At 50.0% G+C, this 19,767-nt stretch overlaps 1 protein-coding gene and 1 long non-coding RNA gene across 5 annotated transcripts in view; one reads left to right on the top strand and one right to left on the bottom strand.

Annotated features, from left to right (window-relative positions):
* The window catches only part of STARD8 (StAR related lipid transfer domain containing 8), a 37,929-nt gene extending 31,007 nt beyond the window's left edge, over window positions 1-6,922 (top strand). For all 4 annotated transcript variants that reach the window (XM_047092548.1, XM_047092547.1, XM_047092545.1 and 1 more), the window contains 9 exons: window positions 16-189; window positions 1,180-1,339; window positions 1,807-2,005; window positions 2,434-2,644; window positions 2,915-3,029; window positions 3,287-3,511; window positions 4,748-4,965; window positions 5,066-5,242; window positions 5,390-6,922. In XM_047092548.1, the coding sequence (XP_046948504.1) occupies window positions 16-189; window positions 1,180-1,339; window positions 1,807-2,005; window positions 2,434-2,644; window positions 2,915-3,029; window positions 3,287-3,511; window positions 4,748-4,965; window positions 5,066-5,242; window positions 5,390-5,507 (1,597 nt within the window). In that variant the 3' untranslated portion in view covers window positions 5,508-6,922. The remainder of the gene's footprint in view (window positions 1-15; window positions 190-1,179; window positions 1,340-1,806; window positions 2,006-2,433; window positions 2,645-2,914; window positions 3,030-3,286; window positions 3,512-4,747; window positions 4,966-5,065; window positions 5,243-5,389) is intronic.
* A 9,895-nt stretch (window positions 6,923-16,817) lies between these two features.
* Window positions 16,818-18,452, bottom strand: LOC124521589 (uncharacterized). Its single transcript, XR_006964569.1, has 3 exons — window positions 18,374-18,452; window positions 17,861-18,006; window positions 16,818-16,911 (listed from the first exon to the last, which is right to left on the bottom strand). It is a non-coding gene; the product is annotated as an uncharacterized LOC124521589 (long non-coding RNA).
* Between the last annotated feature and the right edge of the window lie 1,315 nt (window positions 18,453-19,767).

The following is a 19,767-nucleotide window of genomic DNA, read 5'->3' as shown; positions in this document are numbered from 1 at the left end:
CTCATCTTTCACCAGGAAGCTCCGTTGGCACAGCTTCCAGAACTCCCACCGGCCTAGCCTCAACTCAGAGTCACTGGAGATCAACCGGCAGTTTGCTGGCCAGATCCACCTCCTGCACAAGGGCTCACTTCTGCGGCTCACTGCCTTCATGGAGAAGTACACTGTGCCCCACAAACCAGGATGGGTCTGGTGAGTGCTCCTGGGCCATGGTGTGTGGGGAGCTTCTCATCCAGGTGCTGGCCCCCTCCCTGTCCCCACTCCAGGACCCTAGAAGGGTCATCCCCTGAAGGTGGGTGCGAGAAGGTGGAGCCCAGAAGCCAATAGTGTTGGGAAGCTGGAGGGGCCATGGCCTGAGAGGTCAGCATGGCTTGCATATGTCTGTGGGGAATGCTCATGGGACATGCATGAGTGTGTGCAATGTGTGAGGAGGAGTGGGGGTAGTGGACCTTAGGTCCTTGAGCTGTAACTCCTCCATCCCAACTTCCAGGCTGTTACCAGTGAGATTGTCCTAAAATTCATCTTTGGTTGCTGCTCTCCTGATAAACACCCTTCTGTCCCACCCACCCCCCACCACCCCTCAACTGCCAAAGAATAGGGCCTAGCTTCCTTCCCATGATGATCCTTTCATGTTCCAGCCCTGCCCTTGCTGTTGGGTTCTCTAGCCTGCCACTCTCAAGCACTACCACCATATAGGCCACTAAAGTTGTTGCCCTTCCCTGAATGTGCTATACTCTTTTTTCCTACCTCTTTGCCTTTGTCCATGCTGTTCTCTCTGCCTGGAATGCCTTTTCCCCATTTCTCCTCTGGGACAACACCTACCTATCCCTCATGAGCCTGCTGAATTTCCACATCCTCCCTGAAGCCTTCTCTGATCCACTAGGTATAGTTCCCCTTCCTCATGGGTCTTCCCCTAAGTTCTTGGTCCACTCCTGGCCACATATATTGTCATTTCCTGTCGACACAGTTATCTCCTTAACCAGACAGAGAGCTCCTTGTATTCCTCTGTGACTCCCTTGGGCCAGGCCCACAGCAGGTGCTCAGTGAATGTTGACTCTGGGGATGTGGTGTGTTTTTTACTCCCCTCACCCCTGCCTGAGCCCCCTGAGACTACAGAGTCTCCAAGCTGTGTCTGGGCCTACCCCACACCCCTCACAGATCTCTTGTCATTCCCCCAAACAGGTCAGTGCCCAAGTTCATGAAAAGGAATAAGACCCCAGACTACCGGGGCCAGCACGTGTTTGGGGTGCCACCCCTCATCCATGTGCAGCGCACAGGCCAGCCACTGCCACAGAGCATTCAGCAAGCCATGCGCTACTTGCGCAGCCAGTGCCTGGACCAGGTGAGCCCTGCCAGGGAACCTACAGAGAAATGACACTGGGGAAGAAATCCAAAACTGAGGAATTTGGTGGGGAGCTGCTATGGCCTTTCTGGCCCACTAGAGACCTTTCTGAGCCTTAGGAAGGCCCAGCAAGGATGGAGCTGAAGCTCCTCTCAGCCAAGCTCTCTGCCAGCTTATTTCCAGCCCGGGCACTGTAGGGCCCATCTTTAGGAGCCTGCTTTAGGTCCCTCTCTTCCTGCTCATTCCCACTCAAACCATATTTCTTCTTGACCCTAAGGCTATAAAAATGCTTCTCTTTGGTTTTGCCATTTTTCTCCTACCCTGCCCAGCAGGAAACCTTCCAGGCTTGGAAGTCTCTAGGGTGGCCTACTCTCCTGACACCTGATCCAGGGCTGGCCTCATAATCTTCCTCCCCACCCCACCCTTGTCCTGCATGTCTCCCTCCCTCCCTTCCCTGCATGGGCCAGGTGGGCATCTTCCGCAAGTCTGGGGTGAAGTCCAGGATCCAGAACCTGCGCCAAATGAATGAGACCTCCCCTGACAATGTTTGCTATGAGGGCCAGTCGGCCTATGATGTGGCTGACCTGCTGAAGCAGTATTTCCGGGACCTACCAGAGCCTATCTTCACCAGCAAGCTCACCACCACTTTCCTGCAGATCTACCAGCGTGAGTCACCTGCACCTGTCCCCAGCAACCTGCCCCATTCTCAGTCTCTCCGAATCCTGGGGCTTGTGAAAGCTAAACCTGGTATGAGCAAATATAGCCACATCCATGAGCTCATTGGAAGATTTGCTATCCAGAGTTGGAAAGGCCCTTGGAAGGAGATCATGTTCTAGTCCCCAAACCCGTTATATGGAAAGATAGACTGAGGCCTTGAGGAAAGGCAGGGGCTTACCTAAGGTGACATTGTATATTAGAGTGGGGCTTTATCCCCTCTTTTACCCAGAGACATCCCAGAGCCCATCTTTACCCTTTCCTCTCACTGACTGACTTCCCTTGGGACTGCTGTGCTCTCTGAATTCCTAGAAGCAGGAGACTTGCTTCCAGAAGCTCTAGGGGAATAAGAAAGCTGTTCTGCCATTCCTTCCTCACAGTCCTCCCCAAGGATCAATGGTTGGCAGCAGCACAAGCCGCCACCTTGTTGCTCCCTGATGAGAACCGAGAGGTCCTACAGACCCTGCTCTATTTCCTAAGTGACATTGCCTCTGCTGAAGAAAACCAGATGACAGCTGGCAACCTAGCAGTGTGCCTGGCACCTTCCATCTTCCATCTCAACGTCTCCAAGAAGGATGGCAGCTCACCCAGGTGAAACATGGCAGTGTGTGGCAGGGCCAGGCAGGGAGGGTTTGGGCCTCTTTGGACTGTTGGTCCTTGATGGCCAGTCCTACAGTTCCCCAGCATCACCACAAGGGGTCAGCCTGACAGTTCAGGGGCCTGAAACTGGTTGGATGTTTTGAAGCAGGGCCTTCTAAAGAGCAGCAAGTTGTTTTGTGTTTAGGGGAGCTAGAAGCCAACCAGTCAGCCATCTTGTCTTGTGCCCATGTGCCATCCTCTCCTCCCTGCCCTTCCCTCTAGGATCAGGAACAAACGCAGCATCGTTGGCCGGCCAGGCCCTAGGGACCTGAGTGAGAACATGGCTGCTACTCAGGGCCTATCACACATGATCAATGACTGCAAGAAACTTTTCCAAGTGAGTAACTCTAGGCTCACACCTGGAGGAACTATCAGGCCAGAGATTTTTACCCCAAGTCAGGGGTAGGGGCCCAACTTGATGCATGCCCCTCAACTTCCAACTCTTTTCCTACAAGGTTTCTCATCTATCTCACTGCAGTAGTCAGGCTTCTCTACCCCTGTAACATGGACCTGAAAGATCCCATGGGCTCTGGGAATGATGGTCTCTCACCCCCTGTTTCTCCCCATGGCCCTAGTGTATGTGTGCTCTCCCAGGTTCCCCAGGACATGGTGCTGCAACTGTGTGGTTCCTACAGTGCAGCTGAGCTCAGCTTTCCTGGCCCAGCTCTGGCTGAGCTGCGGCAGGCCCAAGCTGCAGGCATGAGCCTGAGCCTCTACATGGAAGAAAGTGTCCAAGAACTGCTGCGTGATGCTGCTGAGCGCTTCAAGGGCTGGATGAGTATGCCAGGGCCCCAGCACACGGAGCTGGCTTGCCGGAAAGTGAGTAGCACGCTGCCAGTGGTTGCCATGGGGCTGGGAGAGGGCGTGGTGCATGCAGGGGAGGCCAAGAATCCCAAACGAAGGAGCTCCCCAGCCAGTGTCACTGTGCCTCGGCTTGATCCTGGAAGGTGTAAGCCAGCAAAGCAAGTTCCTTAAGGAGTCAAGAACCAAATGAGACCAGGGGCCCTCATTTGGGCATTGCCTGACAGAATTCCTATACCAAATCTCCATTCCAGACAGGTCACTATTTGCAGAGCCTCACCTCCAGTATCTTTCTGCACCATGGTCATGCTGAGCTCCTTACACTTCCACCTTTGTGCTTCTGCCCCTGCTTTCCTGCTGCCTGGACTGACCTTCCCCAAGCGTTAAATTTCCCAAGCCACTTTTAGCCTTGACTTGATATGCACTCTCCTTCATTCAGAGCCTCCTGTCATGTCCCAAACTGGAGATGACTTCTCTCTGTCCTCCTCTTGGCACTAAGCCATCTTCTTTCTTGGATTCTGATTACAAGTAAGACTGCAAGCCTGAGGTTTGCCATGTATAAACCCGTCTAAAATCTCCCTTAAGGGATTGGGATGAGAAGCTCGTGCAGTGCCTGACACATACAAAAGACTCACTAAGTGGCAGCTTTGATTGCTGTGCCCATGTTCTACTTCCTGCACTAGATGGTGAGTTCCTTGAGGATGATCACCATCTTCTCTTCCTGTTCACTTCTAGAAATTCCAAGCTCGGGGCGCCTGGGTGGCGCAGTCGGTTAAGCGTCCGACTTCAGCCAGGTCACGATCTCGCGGTCCGTGAGTTCGAGCCCCGCGTCGGGCTCTGGGCTGATGGCTCAGAGCCTGGAGCCTGTTTCCGATTCTGTGTCTCCCTCTCTCTCTGCCCCTCCCCCGTTCATGCTCTGTCTCTCTGTCGCAAAAATAAATAAACGTTGGAAAAAAAAAAATTAGAAATTCCAAGCTCTGAGTCCATTTCGTGGTAGAGCCTACTAGGCCCCAGAGAACTTGTGTCTCGTCATCTCTTTGTGCTTTTGACTAGGTGGAGAAGCAGATGTCCAAAGAGGAGAGAGAGGACAGGGAACACAGGGAAGGCCTGTCTGGATCTGGCTGGGGTTAGCACAGTAGCCCTGCAACCTTCCCTTTTCAGGGGCTAAAGTGAGGGCAGGCTGGAACTGGGGGGTGGAGTGGCTGTTCTCCAGCTCTGACAGTTGTCCCCTGTCCCCACTCCTGTGGCTCCCAGGCGTCCGATGGGCATCCCCTGCGTGTGTGGAAGGTGTCCACAGAGGTAGCAGCCCCTCCGGCTGTAGTGCTGCACCGTGTTCTGCGGGAGCGGGCCCTCTGGGATGAGGACCTGCTGCGGGCCCAGGTGTTGGAAGCCCTGATGCCGGGTGTGGAGCTGTACCACTATGTCACTGACAGCATGGCACCCCATCCTTGCCGCGACTTTGTGGTGCTCCGGTGAGGGCTTCTGGTTGTCATCCTGATGCGCTTGGGGAACCAGGGAGGTGGAGTGGGAGCAGACACCAGGAATGTGAACGTATGTGTCTCTTCCCCACAGGATGTGGCGCTCCGACCTGCCCCGTGGTGGCTGTCTGCTTGTCTCCCAGTCCCTGGATCCCGAGCAACCTGTGCCAGAGTCAGGGGTGAGGGCCATGATGCTCACTTCCCAGTACCTCATGGAGCCTTGTGGCTTGGGCCGCTCCCGGCTCACTCACATCTGCCGTGCTGATCTCAGGTACCAGGCCCCTTTAGCCCTGGCACTTTCCCCACCTCTTCCCCATGCCATTGATCCCGGGAGGCTGGGGGAAAGCCCTTTCTTCCTCCTGGGAAGGGCTCCAGGGAAGAACCCATAGCTCATGCCTGCCTGCTTCTACCTCCCCAGGGGCCGTTCTCCTGACTGGTACAACAAAGTCTTTGGGCACCTGTGTGCCATGGAAGTGGCAAAGATCCGGGACTCCTTCCCCACCCTGCAGGCAGCTGGCCCTGAGACAAAACTGTGAGCCTCAGCTTGGTCCAAAGGTGGCGCCACCCAGGCCCCCTGGCACCAAGGGAGTAAGGGGATAAAGAGAGCAGAGCAGCCCCCAGATGTTGCTTCCAGGGGCGGAGCCAGGCTCTTGAAGATCCCACTGACTGTCCCCTTTACTTCCTGAAGCTCCTCCATACATTCAGGGGAGAAAAAGAGAATTTCAGTGCCCCATCTCCAGTTCACCTCCACCCCCAAGCCTGTGGTCTGTCCTCCCGAGAGAGAGGAGTCATTTTAGGAACAAGAAGACTGCTGCTGCTCTCCAGGCCCACAGAGCCACCATCAATCTGAAGCCTTACCAGCTCCCCCACCTGCAGGGGAAGGAGGTAGAGAGCAATATTTGCTTCCAACTCCTTGCCTCTCTGAGAGGGCAAGCCATCCTGTCTGGTGCTAGCATCCCCTTGAGGTTGGCAGGCGGCTCTGGTCCTGCCTTGGGGCCTAATATTGGCCCTGAACTGGTTTTTCCACAGAAATTAGACAAGATGAGCACAGGGCAGCTACAAGCACTATGAGCTGTTTTATTTGTGTAAATACAATGCTGATTTTTATGAGGCTGATTTAAAGAGTGAGCACTGACAGGTTCCTAGTAGGTGACATGACAATTTTGGCTAGCTTGGGATATGGTAGTGGGGGGAGGTGGCTTCCTTTCTCAGGTCTCAGGAGATCAATGAACCAGTCTCCCCAGTTTGGGCCCCATACTTTATCTGCCACTCTCTGGTGTCCTGTGCAGCCTGTGGTCACACACTCTTTTGTCTGGAGAGCAAACAAGCTCACTCCCACCACACAGGCCAAGCAAAAACAGATGGTGGTAAAAAGAGACACACATCTGTATCTGTGTCTCTTCTCCTGATCTTCCTGCCTGTGGTAGCTGGCTGACATAACAGCCCCTTCCTCAAGCAGAGACCAGGCCCCTGCCTGAGGCAGCCAGCCAGCCAGATAGAAGGGCCTAGTGTCATTTCAGCCAGCTGGGGCTTGATCCAAACCTGATCCATCCTACCCAGCAGCTATCTTGGCTTATGTGGAATTTCCAATGACATTCAAATGCCAACTAGTGCTTTATTTTTCTTTCAGCAAAATAAACTGGAGTGAGATGGATCCCAGGCAATATTGTAACTTTTTAAGCCTTTTTTATTTCTACCTATAAATACTGTACAGTCAGAATAATATATGTATATATGTATACATGTATACATGCATGTGCATGTATACATGTATACATATATACATGCACATCTATATATGCACACATATTCTGTCCAGACTATATTATAATCTGTGGGTATGAGCAGGGGTCTTGAAAGCCTAAGGGGGCAGGGCATTTAAGATGAGGGAGGTGGAGACCAGGAACCATGTGACCCCTCAGCAGAACAATAAAGCATTACTAGAGATCCACTCTGGCTGTGTGGCTGTCTTCACTGAGATGATGGGTTAGGAACTGAGGGCGGGTTACAATGTGGGCTTCATGTTAGGATCAGAAACACTCTAGGACTCAAGGGAAGGCCATAGGAGGAATGGGGAGGGCCTCAGCGCTTCTCTTTGGGAGGCAATTTGGGGGTGGGGGAGGTGGGACTCCAAGAACCCAGGGCCTGGGCAGAAGCTGCAGATCCCATCCCCTGATCTGGCCAGGGTTCCCAGTCTGAGTGGCCCACAAGCATGATCTCAGGCATGCTGACAGTGGCCCTGGGGAGAGATGTCCCTGGCTATGTTGTCCTTCCTTCACCTGGTACACACAGTCTAAGCTTAAGGATGAAGAGTGGAAACCCAGCCCTGGATGGCTACAAGACCGTTTTCTCCATAAGCCAGCCTAAGAGAGGTTAGAGTGCCTGAAAGCAACCTCTGGTCTGGCTCTAGTAGCCTGCAAATCCCAGGGGGCTAGAAAGTCCCCCTTGTCTTTACTTCTTCATAGGAAAAGGCTTTCTTTGACACACTTCTGTAGCCATAAAGTTTCTAAGCTCCTAAGGGCAGCTAGAGAGGGAGGATAGGCTTTGCAATTCAATCTATATTTGCACCCATAGAGTGGTATTGACTAGCCTGGGGTAAACATCCTGCTGTTCTCCCTCTACCGGAACCTCAGCCTCCTCGTAGGCCAAACAGGCTAGTGAAACCTGGGCACAAGCCTGGATCAGTAAGTGTTCACTTTGCTCTGCCCCACTCAGCCTGAACAGGTTGGGGTCCCTGTCAAGTCACACTTCTCTCTCACCTTTCATTCTCTTCTTTTGGGTTCAGCTGTCCCTACATCCCTTTGGCCTTTCTTCACTGCTGCTGCCTGGGGATCTCAGCCTTGGGAGCAAGATGAAACAGAGGTCTTGTCAGCCTCTTGCCTTTGGGAAAACAATGAAGGCACCCCACATGTGGGTATGGGTGATGGAAGATGGCTCAAGCAGTGTTGGTGTTAAGGGACACTAGTGTGAAGCTCCAGCCAGTAGCTTGAGGCCGGCAGCCAGGGGCACCTTATGGCACAAACACTGCCTGACCTGGTCATGGAAGGAGGCTATAGTGATAATACAGAGGATGAGGTTGAGAATGCTGTTAATGAGTAATATGAAAATGACCACCCAGGTGATGGTCTCTAGGAGACAGATAAAGAACTGTGTATGGTGGAGATTCTTGGAAGAGCCAGAGAATTCCTCCAAACTTTCAGCTCTGGACTTTTGCCCAGAACCAGCTGCCCGGTGTAGTTCTACATCTCTGGCATTCTGGGAGATCTAGTGCCAAGTTAGGGAGCTTCTTTGGGCCTTAGTGTAGTTCCCCTGCATAAAGCAGAGGCTCCCATTTCTGCCTCTCTGCGTGGCCCACTGTGAAGTCAATGAATTGACCACCATGGCCTACAGATGTGGGACTGGGTGTCATGATTATGGGGCCTCTCAATTCCACACACATGGCAAGCACTGCCTATGACCATTTTTAACCCTCAGTCATTACCTTGGCCTACCCTGACTTGATCTCTTCCTTTCCCTTATGCTAGACAACTCTCATCTTCAAATTCCCGATCCTGTTGCCTATATTTTCTCTTCCTATATTTCCCCTGACCCAGCACCTCAAAGAAACCAGGCAGTGAGAGAATCTCACATAGGAATTAATCTACCTGGAGCTTTTAGTCTCCAGTGCCCTGTTCCTAGCTAGAGTGGCTGAGGGTAGATGGTAGATAGACTCAAGTTCAAATCTAGCTGTATCATTTCCTGGCTGTGATCTTAAGTGACACTTAACCTTTTTAATTTCTTTTTCCTCACAGAAGATAGGGTTAATAATTGTTTATATACTGCAATGTTGTCATTAGGGTTAAATGAGCCAATAGCTGTGAACATGGCTGCAAAGTGCCTAGCACATGGTGAACATGAATAAATGGTAGTCTCCCCTGTCCTTCCTCCTACCTGCCTCCTCCTTGCCAGTCAGGTTCTGGAAGAGGGCTTAGGCTTGGGTGGATGAGTGGATATGCACATTATGTTCTGCTTGGCATCAGGGCCCTACCTACCTCCTTGGCTCTCAAACCCCCATAGCCTCAGCCACCATTCTGGACACACCTACCTCCTCATTAGGCTCAAAAAATCCCAGTGGCCTTTTTGCATCTTTTGGTTTCCATTCCATGTCCTCTTTGAGAATTTGGCTCTCTGACTTTATCTTCCCTCTCAAAACTCTCCTTCCTCCACACAAGGAAAGCTCTTCTCAATTCTTTGCAGCTCTTGGTCCTCTTTCCTTGCCCCTTCCACTTCTCTTCTCCCTCAGTCCCACCTCAACTTCAATCATTCCTCTCAAGTTTTTCCTTTTCCTCTTCCTGCATCACCTTGCTCATAAGGGACCTCACTGGCATCCATGGTTTCATTTTATACTTTTGTGCAGATGACCCCCATCACTCCCAGAACCCCATCACTTCTTTGAGCTCAGGCCAGTATTTCCTGCTGTATAAGTGGACCTCTCTACCTGGAGGCCCTATCTGCATATCAGACTCACCAGGCACAAGCTAAATTCAACATCTTCTCACACATAGCTCCCCGCTGCCCGCTCTATCTCTGTTAGCACTGTTATCTTCCTGACTGCTAAACTCAGATCCCCAAATCAGTGAGAACTCCTCCCTCTCTCTCACTTCCCCCCATAACCAATGCGTACAGGTATCCATCCATCAATCCAAACACTCATCCATTCTGCCATTCAACAAGTAGTTGCAGAATGTCTGCCATATGCCAGACTCGAGGCACAGAGAATAGAGCAATGACAAAGACTGAGAAGGTTCCCACCTGCCTTTAGCACACATCCTAGTGGATGCATGAGTAGAAGGAGGTCGACAATAAACACATACACAAGCTAACTTCAGCTATGATAAGGGTTATGAAGGCAATCAAGCAGGGTAAGGCAGTGGTGACTGATCAGGGAAGGCCTGAGGAAGTGACATGTAAGTCAGACCTTAAGAGAGGAGAAGAAATCAGCAATGCAAAGATCTATGGGGAGGAGTTCTAAGCAGAGAAAATAGCAAGTACAATGGACCTGGGGTGAAGACAAAATTGGCATTTCTGGGGCTGAGTAGCTGGGTAGCATGCTGGAATGCAGGGAGCAAGGGGAGAGGAGAAGGAGATGGTGTTGCAGAGGTAAATAGAAGCCTAGATCGTGTGGGCCTAAAGGGGAGCTAGCTACATGCTATCTGATCTATCTCCACCATGTCTCCTGTATCTAGCTTCTACCCAGTGTCTGAAGCACTCAATTCATATTGCATGCCTTTCCACCCAGGTATTAGAAAGAAGCTTTCACCTCCTTTCTCTCTTCTCCCACCCATTTCCACCTATACTTAGTAGTAGGTGAGTCTTTCAAAAATCCAATGTCTTCCTATGTTTTTCAGACTGTGGCATTCAGGACCCCACAATGTGGCCGTCACCTGTCCACCAACTTTCTTTTCACTTACCTTCTTCAGCCATGTGCCTGACATGCTCCTTTAGTTACCTTTGCCATAAGCAGACATAGGACTGTCTTGGATTTAGAGGACCCAGGCTCAAGTCTCAGTTCTGTCAGTTCTTATCTGTGAGCCTGTGCACAAGTTATTTAAGCTTTTGGAAGCCCAGTTTCCCCATATGTAAAATGAGGCTTGGAAAGATGTGCAGATTACTTATGACAAAGTGCTATTACCCTCAAACCTTATCGGTCTGGCAAAGCCCAATTCCAATATATCCCCACTATGAAGCTGTCCCTGAAGCTTCTGGCAAGATTTGTTGACTCCCATCTTCTGAGACATCATTGTCTTTTGCATCTGTTTCAAAGCTTCCATCTTGCTTATGTCTCCTCTTAGGGTTCTTTGGGTACCAGTCACATGACCCCCATTGGCATGGGAGCACCTGGGATCAGGATCATAGTGAGGCTCAACTCTGAGTCCTTTATAATTCCCACCTCAGAGAAGCAGGAAGGCCTGGTGGAAAGCATCTGGAGACACACAGAGGTGGGTTTAAGTCCTGGCTCTGCCACTTGTTAGCAGTGTGATTGTGAGCAAGCTACTTTGCTCTCTGAGCCTCAGTTTTCTCATGTGTAAAATGGGTGTTGACAGGAGCCCGTGCACCTAGAACAGTGCACAGTACATTAATGGACATAAAGGGAGTGTTTCATCACCATTGATTATGTTAGCTTGTTCACCTCAAGCCCTTGCTCTACAAGCTTCCCTCTGCTTGGCTTGCCCTCCTGTATGTCCTCTAGCTATTCACACCCTTCCAGACTCAGCCAGCCTTTCTAACCAACCTACCCCTGAGCTCCTTAAGCACTTTTTGAATGGACACTCAAAAAGCACTTTTTATCACACAAAAGTAACTTCAAATGGACAAAACTGTCTCTTTGCCTACACTATGACATCAAGGACAGGGACCAAGTGAGAGTCATCTCTGTGGCCCCAGTGTCCAGTACAATGTCTGGTCTAGAAGAGCCAGTGTCAGGGAATGTATGCTGAATGTGGTTACATGTTTGTGTGTAGGATCAGGGAGACATGAAAGAGCATGAGGTGGGGAGTGTGAGGGTGGGTGCACTGGAACCTGAGGAACCTGGTAGAGTGGGTGAGAACAGCATCAAACCCTTCTACTGCCTAAGAGGGAACACATGAATACTGAGTGCCTACTGTATAGCAGGCACCATGCCATGCATTTTCCAATACAATATGTCCTTTCAACCTCAAAAGTCTCCTGTGAGGTGTTAGGACCCCCTTTTTCTGGTTGGGGATCTTGGAGTCTGAGAAATAAGGTGACTTGCCCTGGAGTACACAGCAAGTAAGGGGCTGAATGGGGACTTCTGCCCAGACTCCTAAGCCTGTCTTTTAAAAAAATTTTTTTTAATGTTTATTTTTGAGGGAGAGAGAGACAGAGCTTGAGTGAGGGAGGGGCAGAGAGTGATGGAGACACAGAATATAAAGCAGGTTCCAGGCTCTTAGCTATCAGTACAGAGCCCAGCGTAGGGCTCGAACCCACGAGCTGTGAGATTATGACTTGAGCTGAAGTCAGAAACTTAACCAACTGAGCCACCCAGGCACCTCATCCTAAGCCAGCCTTCATTCCACTGGAGCCCAGTGCAAAGGGATAGGACACTCCTACTTCCTGCTGCTGGCTTCAGTGTGTGTGTGTGTGTGTGTGTGTGTGTGTGTGTGTGTGTGTGAGGGGCAGTGGGGAGTGAACTGGGAGTGGTAGGTATGACAGCTGTTGAACAAAGTAGGAAATGTGTTTGAGGAAAGCTGGCTGAAGAGCAGTCTGGCCAGGAGAGAGGAAAGAGGGCCAGGGATGCTAGGATGAACAGTGACATAGAGGCTGCTCTTCTCTGGCCCCAGACCATCCTCACAGCCTGCTGGGAGTCAGCCTTCTCTGCCCTGCCTTTCCTCCTGGATTCCAGCAGTGATCCAAAGGCCCATAGAGTGGCCTTGGCCTGCCGCCACACCTCTAAACTAACACAAGCAGATGGTGCTTCAATCAATGGGGACGGCTGAGGACTGAGCAGAGACGAAGGCTGCATCTGGACTTTCATGGGCCATTCCTCTATAAGCAACATTTAAAAATATATTTTACAACTGCATTGGTATAAAGGTAAATATTATTTGGGTTGCACTATTCGTTATATATTTGGTGTTATTATACTCATTTTTTCCTCTGAGGTTAAAATAAATTAAGATTAAAACAATTTCCTGTGCCCTAGAAGCTGTGCCTACTGATAATGCCTAATGCCTGTCAGAAGGAAGCACAGAGCCTGTATTAAAGTAAAAACATTACAGCTTAGGGAGAAAGGTACTTAGGCATGGGCAGCTGGATGCCTGACTCTATACTTCAGGTGATCTAGCGTGTGCAACCATAGGGACACTTCCTGCCTCCCTTGTTGGACTGTAGACACCTCTTCTCATTTACTAACTCCACCCTAGCTATGCTTCTTAGTCTAGAGAGGCAAGCAGGTTTCCGTCAGGGCCTCGAACTGGCTTCTATGTCCCTGGACAAGTTCCTTGCTGCCAAGTGAAAGCAATATAGCCCAGGGCTCATGACTGGGAGGCAGAGCCCTCGGGGCTCCCAGCCTTCTCTCCTCTGAGTCAGCAGCTAAATCGGTGACTCCAGCTTGTCCATGTAGTGGGACACATTGTGCAGGTCACAAAATAATGCCGGCATAAACAAGTGCTGCTTGTATGGAGTAAATGGCCATGCCCTGGCTTATGACAGCTTTATGAGGAGAAGAAGAGGAGGTGGGGGACAGGGTGAGATGGGGGGTAAAAGGGCAGAGTGCTAAGAATGGAGGCAGGGCCCAGGGCCTAGGGAAAGGAGGAGGAACCACAGAAATAAAACCCAGCCTCTCTCCAGTGTGGTTGACACAGCTCACATACCTGTTTTCTCATTAGATACTCACAAAACCCTGAAGATAGGTATACTTTTGGTCCCCATTTTAAAGGTGCAGAAACTAAGGCTCAGAGAGGTGAGAGAAGGTACTTGCCCAGTGTTATACTAAGCTAGTTAACAGTACTCCAGTACTACTGGAGCTAGATTTAAACAAATTTGGCCTGTGCGACTCAGTATTGGTTGAGGTGGGTGGGGAGAACGAGTGAGGCAGGAGTGCCTTTTCTGGTGGTTTCACTTGTCTGGAAAGCCAGGTCAGTCTCTTTACTGCCTCCCATAAAGTACACTTGATTTGTTTCCAAAAGATCTTCCCTTGGGTATCAGCATAATAGTAGCTAACATTTATTCAGTGCCTCCCATATGCCAAGCACTGCTTTACACAGTTTGCATGCCTTTCCTCCTTTAATGTTTAGTGTGCATTTATCATGCCAGGCAGTGCTGCACACTTTATATGCATTCGCTCATTCACTTTTCACAACAATCTTATGATTAGTAGACCCATTTTATGGATGAGAACAACTGCAACCCAGAGAGGTAAAGGGGCCTACCTGAGGTCACAGAGCTAGCAAGTGAGGGATCCTGAATTTGAAGCTTGGGCTGTCAGACTCTAAAGACCAAAGGAAGGCTGTGCTTCAGCAGCGTGGTGGGCATTAGATCCAGTGGGATAAGCTTGGCAGAGTGAGGGGGCAGAAAATGGAGCCCAGCCAGAGAAGAAGCAACACATGACTGAGACATTCTTTATCCAGATATGGTAAGAAGTGGTTTCCTTGTCTATGGAGGAAAGAGAGGAAGTAGGTCTAGGGAACAGCTTGAGAGGTTGGGAACACTTCCTCATTCTATGTATCACTAAAACACCACTTACCTGGCAGCACCTTACTTGGAGACAGGGGCTGTCTAAAATGACTCCCATGGGGTCTGGAGGTTGAGCCAGAATTCAGGGAGGACATGTAAGGACTCAGATTGTCTGGAAAAGAGCAGGACTGAGTTCCTTTTCGGAGACCAGCTCACAGAGACAGGTGGGACAGAAATGGGCCTGAGCCCTCAAGAACCAGATTTCCCACCACCTGCCCCTTCCTAGGCCAGGTCTATTCTGGCTGTGTATTTGATTATTTACACCTGAGTGGCAAACTTACTTCCTACTCTGAGGCTTAGAGACCCAGCCTCTCAGAATGCTTTGCACCCCCTGTCCTCCCACAAGATGAGGAGCTAAAGGACAGTGCAGAGTGCTACCACATTACTACTGAACTAGGTGCACCACTAGCTGAGGCCTCAGTTCACTGGGGACAGCATGATGAAGAAGGGCAACAGGAGAGCACTGTCAAACACCTTCATGCTACATAGTCTATTTTCATCTGAATTCCACAGCAGGCCCATGTGCTGAAAGCTTATTAGACCCATTTTACAGGACAGGGAAACAGATTCAGAGAGGACTAGAATGTGACAGGAAACATGGAAGATGTGTCACAGGGCAAAGGTTTAGAGGAGGCAAGATTTCATCTTAATGGGGTAATGTAGGGGGAGCATCAATTTAAAGATGCATTTGAGAGAAACGTTTGAGTGAGACAATTTGGGGAGGATGGGAGGAGATACTGTGGAAGAGAGAAGTGTGAGCTAGGATTGGCAGCTTGGAGAGCACAGGTCCCACCTAGTGAACTTGAGGAACTGGGTTGGCAGGTGACCACAGTAGAGGCAGGAAGAGAAGGAGGATGGGTCTGGAGAAGAGGCTCCTCACAGGGAGACTTTGAATTGAATTCCCTATGGCCTAGGCCACAGGGAGCCATTGAAGGTTTTTAAGCAGGAGAGGAGTATGATGAAAACCATGCTTAAGGAAGATAAATCTGGCAGCATAGTACAGTAAGGTTAGAAGGGAGGAAGGTCTGGGAGTAGGAACCCCAATGAGAAAGCTGTTTGCAAGACTCCTATAAAGAGTAGGTAAAGATCATGGACTTGGAGCCAAGAGGGGTCAGTTCTAGACCCCATACAGCCACTGAGTCATTGTTTGTCTTCTTCTCGTGGCCTCAGTGTTCTAATCTGCACAGTGATTTGGGCTTTGGTTCTCCAAGGGTCCTACAGCCAACACATCCTGTAGCTCTAATTTGCCAAGGTCCCTCCAAGAGTTCCTGGAGAAACCAACTCAAAACCTTGGCTACTCCTGCCACATGGGCCAGAGGATTGAAAAGGTGAAGGTGCCTGAAGGGTGGTAAAGTGGGGTTGGCAGTATGGGCAAGTGTGCTGAGAAAAGACTTGCTTACAACACAATGAAGGCCCTATAGCCCTGAAACATGGAGGTGCTCAGACCACTGATATTGTCACACTCCAGGTCCCTCAGGGTAGAGCAGTTAGAGGGTTGAGCCCAGGGACACTCTGGAGGCACTGACTTTTACCAGGCACCCCATGGTGATGGCAGATTGCCTAGAGAGGAGAAAAACAAGGAGTTATGAGGCTCAGATTATAAGCCTCAGCCATGATGAGCACCTAGCAGGACAGGTAAGGTCTTTAAAAGACCCAGCTGGGCTCTGAAATGAAAGTGGCACTTTGTCCTAGGACTTGGCCTTGCAAATAAGAGCCATTTGCTACTAATATGCTGGCAAGTCCCAGTGTCCTCCCCCAGCCCTTTCCCCTTCCCACACTATTAGATCTCATCCCAATCCACTTCCAAGTCCTCACAATTTGTTTGGATGGGAGTGCTCAGGCCTAGCTGCCAAATGTTGGCTCCCGGAATTCTGGATTTTACTGCCAAGCAGGCAAGGGGCCTGGCAGGGAAAAGGCCTCAGAGAGGTACTGGGAGCTTTGGAGCTGGTCTAGCTCACCACCAACACCACAGTGTTCCCAGGAAAAAGGAGGCAGAACCAGAGTAGTTGCCTTCAGCCTAACCCAGTGGTTCTCAATGGAAAGCAATTTTGCCTCCCAGGGGCAAAATTTCTGGAAATGCTTTTTGTTGTCACAACTTGGGGACAGTGAGGAGAAATGTGGCAGTGGCAAACCAAATGCCACTTAGAGGCTAAGGATGCTGCTGCTCAGGATATAGGACAGGCTCCACAACAAAGAACTCCCCTACCCAAAATGTCAATAGTGCTAACTATTGAGAAATGCTGGTCTAACCCAAATCCTTCCAGCTGCAATTGGGATTAACTGGCCAAGGCCATTGGGACTGAAGTCCATAAATCCAGAAAATAAAAGTTGAGAAGATAAAGGGAGAAGAAAAGAAGGGCTGCAGGGAGCCGACTGTGAATCCCCCAGTCTTATTTCCAGAGTTCTGAAGGAGGAGCCTTCACAGCCATTTCAGCTTGGGTCTCTGGGTACAGATACATGAAGTGGGCATGTAGCTGAGAGAATTGTTCAGCAGGATCCTAAAAGGTGACAAGCAAATAGGCAGGACTGAGTACCCTCCAGGGATTCAGTAGTCTCCCAGACAGCTAGGGAGACACAATGCCTAAGAGTCAACTCTTACAGCCATATGGCCCTTTACACCTAACCAAGCATTGCTCTGTCCACTGGCTCCTGCAGGCTTCACACGTGCTCCATGGGATTGGCAGGATGAAGATTCTTCTCTCTGCTCTGGGGTGGTAGGAAAAACACTGCTCTGAGAATCAAGAGCCATGGAGTCTGTCACAGCTCTGTTACTTCTGAACTATGTTACCTTGAGCAAGACACCCCACTTAGCATTTCCTCCAAGCCCACCCAGTGTAACTGGAGACATGGTCTAGGGAGTTAAGCCAGGGTCTGCCTTCCACACCCCCACCACTTCCAGGGGATAGATTTGGGGACCTGTGGGTCCCTGTTCTCTAGGAAGAAGCCCTTGTGCCTCTCCTGGTTGCATATAGTTCTATGCATACACACACACGCTCACAGATGTGTACTATACACACATGCTTATGTGCACAAAGTCACACACATATACACACAGTCACCAGATTCTTTGATCCCTGGCTGGAGTAAATGTGGGGAAAATGGATGACAGGATCAAGAATTTACAGAAAGTTCAGTTTTTCACAAGGAACTCAGCCCAGAAAATTATCCAGGAGCACCTGGATGAGGTTATTGCTGTCCAAAATCCTGCAGCAGGCAAGCCTCAGCAAGGGGATACAGCAGGTGGGCATTGCCCAGGCAGGGGGCCTAGCTCCAAGGTGGGGTACAACCAGAGGTGTGGTCTCCAGTCAGCTTTTCCCTGATTTGCTGTCCTTATTCTGGATAGTGTACAAGAAAACGTCACAGATTTGCCCTGACAGTGGGGCCAAGAAGTTTTTGAACATATGAGGTGAAGTCTCCTTCTGAGGGTGGGCCTTACCAGGCCCTCAGTCTTGCTTTTTCCTTGTTATCCAAACACAAGGGATGGCTGCCAGTAGCCAAGGCACAAACTGGTCTCACTGTTTTACTATTCATAGGGTGCTGAGGCTGTGCAGTCAAGGCGAAAAGTGCCACCCAGGGAAGAGACAAATACATGATTCAAGGTCACTGAGAATAAACAGAACACATACCGGGCTCAAGTGGCATAGCTCTTACTTACAAGCAAGGGATGAGAGAGTGCACAAGATCCAGCCCCTTGAAGAGGTTCTCCCATGCCAGAGGATCTGTATTACAACTGACAGTGTGACTGCAGGCACCCAATTTCATGCTTCAGTGGAAGGACTTGATCTTTCCCCCATGCAGGGTCTGAAATATAGAAAGCTGGAGCATGCCTCATGGCCACTGACATGGGAACCGAAGCAGAACACATGAGTATGCATCAAGCCCAGAAGAGGGAGAGATAGTCCTTCACAAGTCTATACGCCCAGCACAAGGTTCTAGGTCCAAAGCCCAATGGGGAGGGGAGGGAAATGGAGGGTACGGGTGGAAGACTGCATGAGACTGCCTTTCCCAACTCTCACTGAGCCTTTTCTGGAGCCCTTTCCATCTTCTTCCTTGGAAAGAATCTACACTCCAAGTAAAGGTCCTGAAAGTGCCAAGGAGGGGGCACCACAAGGGCCCTAAAGGACAGAGAAGAGTCAGGAACAAGGGCAGGGCTGGACATGGGGCTTACCTGAGCAGTAGGTGTGCCGAAGGGCCCAGGAGGACTGGTTTGAGTGAAAAAAGCAAGCACTGAAGAGTGAATCTGCTTTAAGAGAGAAATATGTAGTAAATTCCTAGTTGGCCATGAAAGGCACAGACCTTTTTCTCAGCTGAGTCTTCCCATGGAAGATTAATTTTTCTAAATGTTACTAAGGTTACTAAGAAGTGTACTATTGCTTCCTTAGAACAATAGTTTATCCAAAGGGGCCAAACTCACCAAGTGCCCAGGGTTGCCAAGGGAGGAAGTGAGAGCAGGGATGGTTCTGTGTAGCACATCCACTTGCTGGACACATAATTCATGGTCCTGGTCTTTAGGCAAGAGTGAGGACAAAAGCCTTGGTCATCTTTAAGATCTGGGACAGAAAGAGGTGACAGATGTCCCTCCAAAGCCTGACCAGTGATCCCTAGGATCAGAGACAAGTGTAACTCCTGGCTACATAGTCACTTACAACTGGGGGCTGAACACGCTTCCCTTTCCTATGGCCTCTGCTAAAGACTGATTACTAGTGGCCCATAGAAATGGGTTCCAAACAATACCAAGGTCACCTCAATCTCGTTTCTTTCTGGGCTGGGTACCCATTCTACCAATAGCTAATGTGTCTTTGGTAAATGGTCCAATCTTACCTCTTCCCCAGCCCAACAGCTGAACCTTTACATCTTTAGCTCCCAAAGCCTCAGTCTCTGCTCTCTAACCACCAGCCCCAGGATCCAACAAAGAAACCTGGCACTCAGAGCTTTCTTAGTTCTGACAAACATTTGAAAACCTTGGGAGTGATAGAGTGGATTGAGTTGAAAAAAGAAAGCTGTTAAGGAAAGAAAAGTGCTGGGGTACTTTATAGTAACCAATGCTCTCATGCCCCAGAGAAGTCCAGGACTCAAGGGAAGAAACAGATCCTCATGTGTTCTCTCTGGCTTCATTGACTTTCCCAGATTCCAGTGTTTCTACCTGGGCCTGCCAAACATCTCATTCTCCTCCTTCCAGCAAAACACATGGGGCTTCGTCAAGTCAAGCAGGACCTGTACTGGGGGCAGTCACTGAGGGGGATAAATGGGCTTTGCAGGAACTTGGGTTACCTTCACCATGCCCTGCAAATTGGTTTGATTATCTGAAGCAACTAGCAATAAATGGCAACTCCATCTTTTCAGTTGCTCAGGCCAAAATCCTTGGAATCATCCTTGACTCCTATCTTTCTTATATACCCCAAATTTAATCCAAGTTCTGTTAGTTCTCCTTTCAAAATCCATCCAGAAACTCCCCATTCCCTACCAAATCCACTGATACCACCCTAGTCCTTGCTAACATCATCTTTCACCTGGGTGATTGCAGGAACCTCTAAATTGGCCTTCCTATTTCCACCCTAGACT

This window comes from Lynx rufus, unplaced genomic scaffold, assembly GCF_022079265.1.
Source record: "Lynx rufus isolate CCGP_SWC_20201006 ecotype Redwood Valley unplaced genomic scaffold, mLynRuf1.p SCAF_30, whole genome shotgun sequence".
NCBI lineage: Eukaryota > Metazoa > Chordata > Mammalia > Carnivora > Felidae > Lynx > Lynx rufus.
The sequence above is the reverse complement of the archived record's forward strand: the minus strand, read 5'-3'. Positions and strand labels throughout refer to the sequence as shown.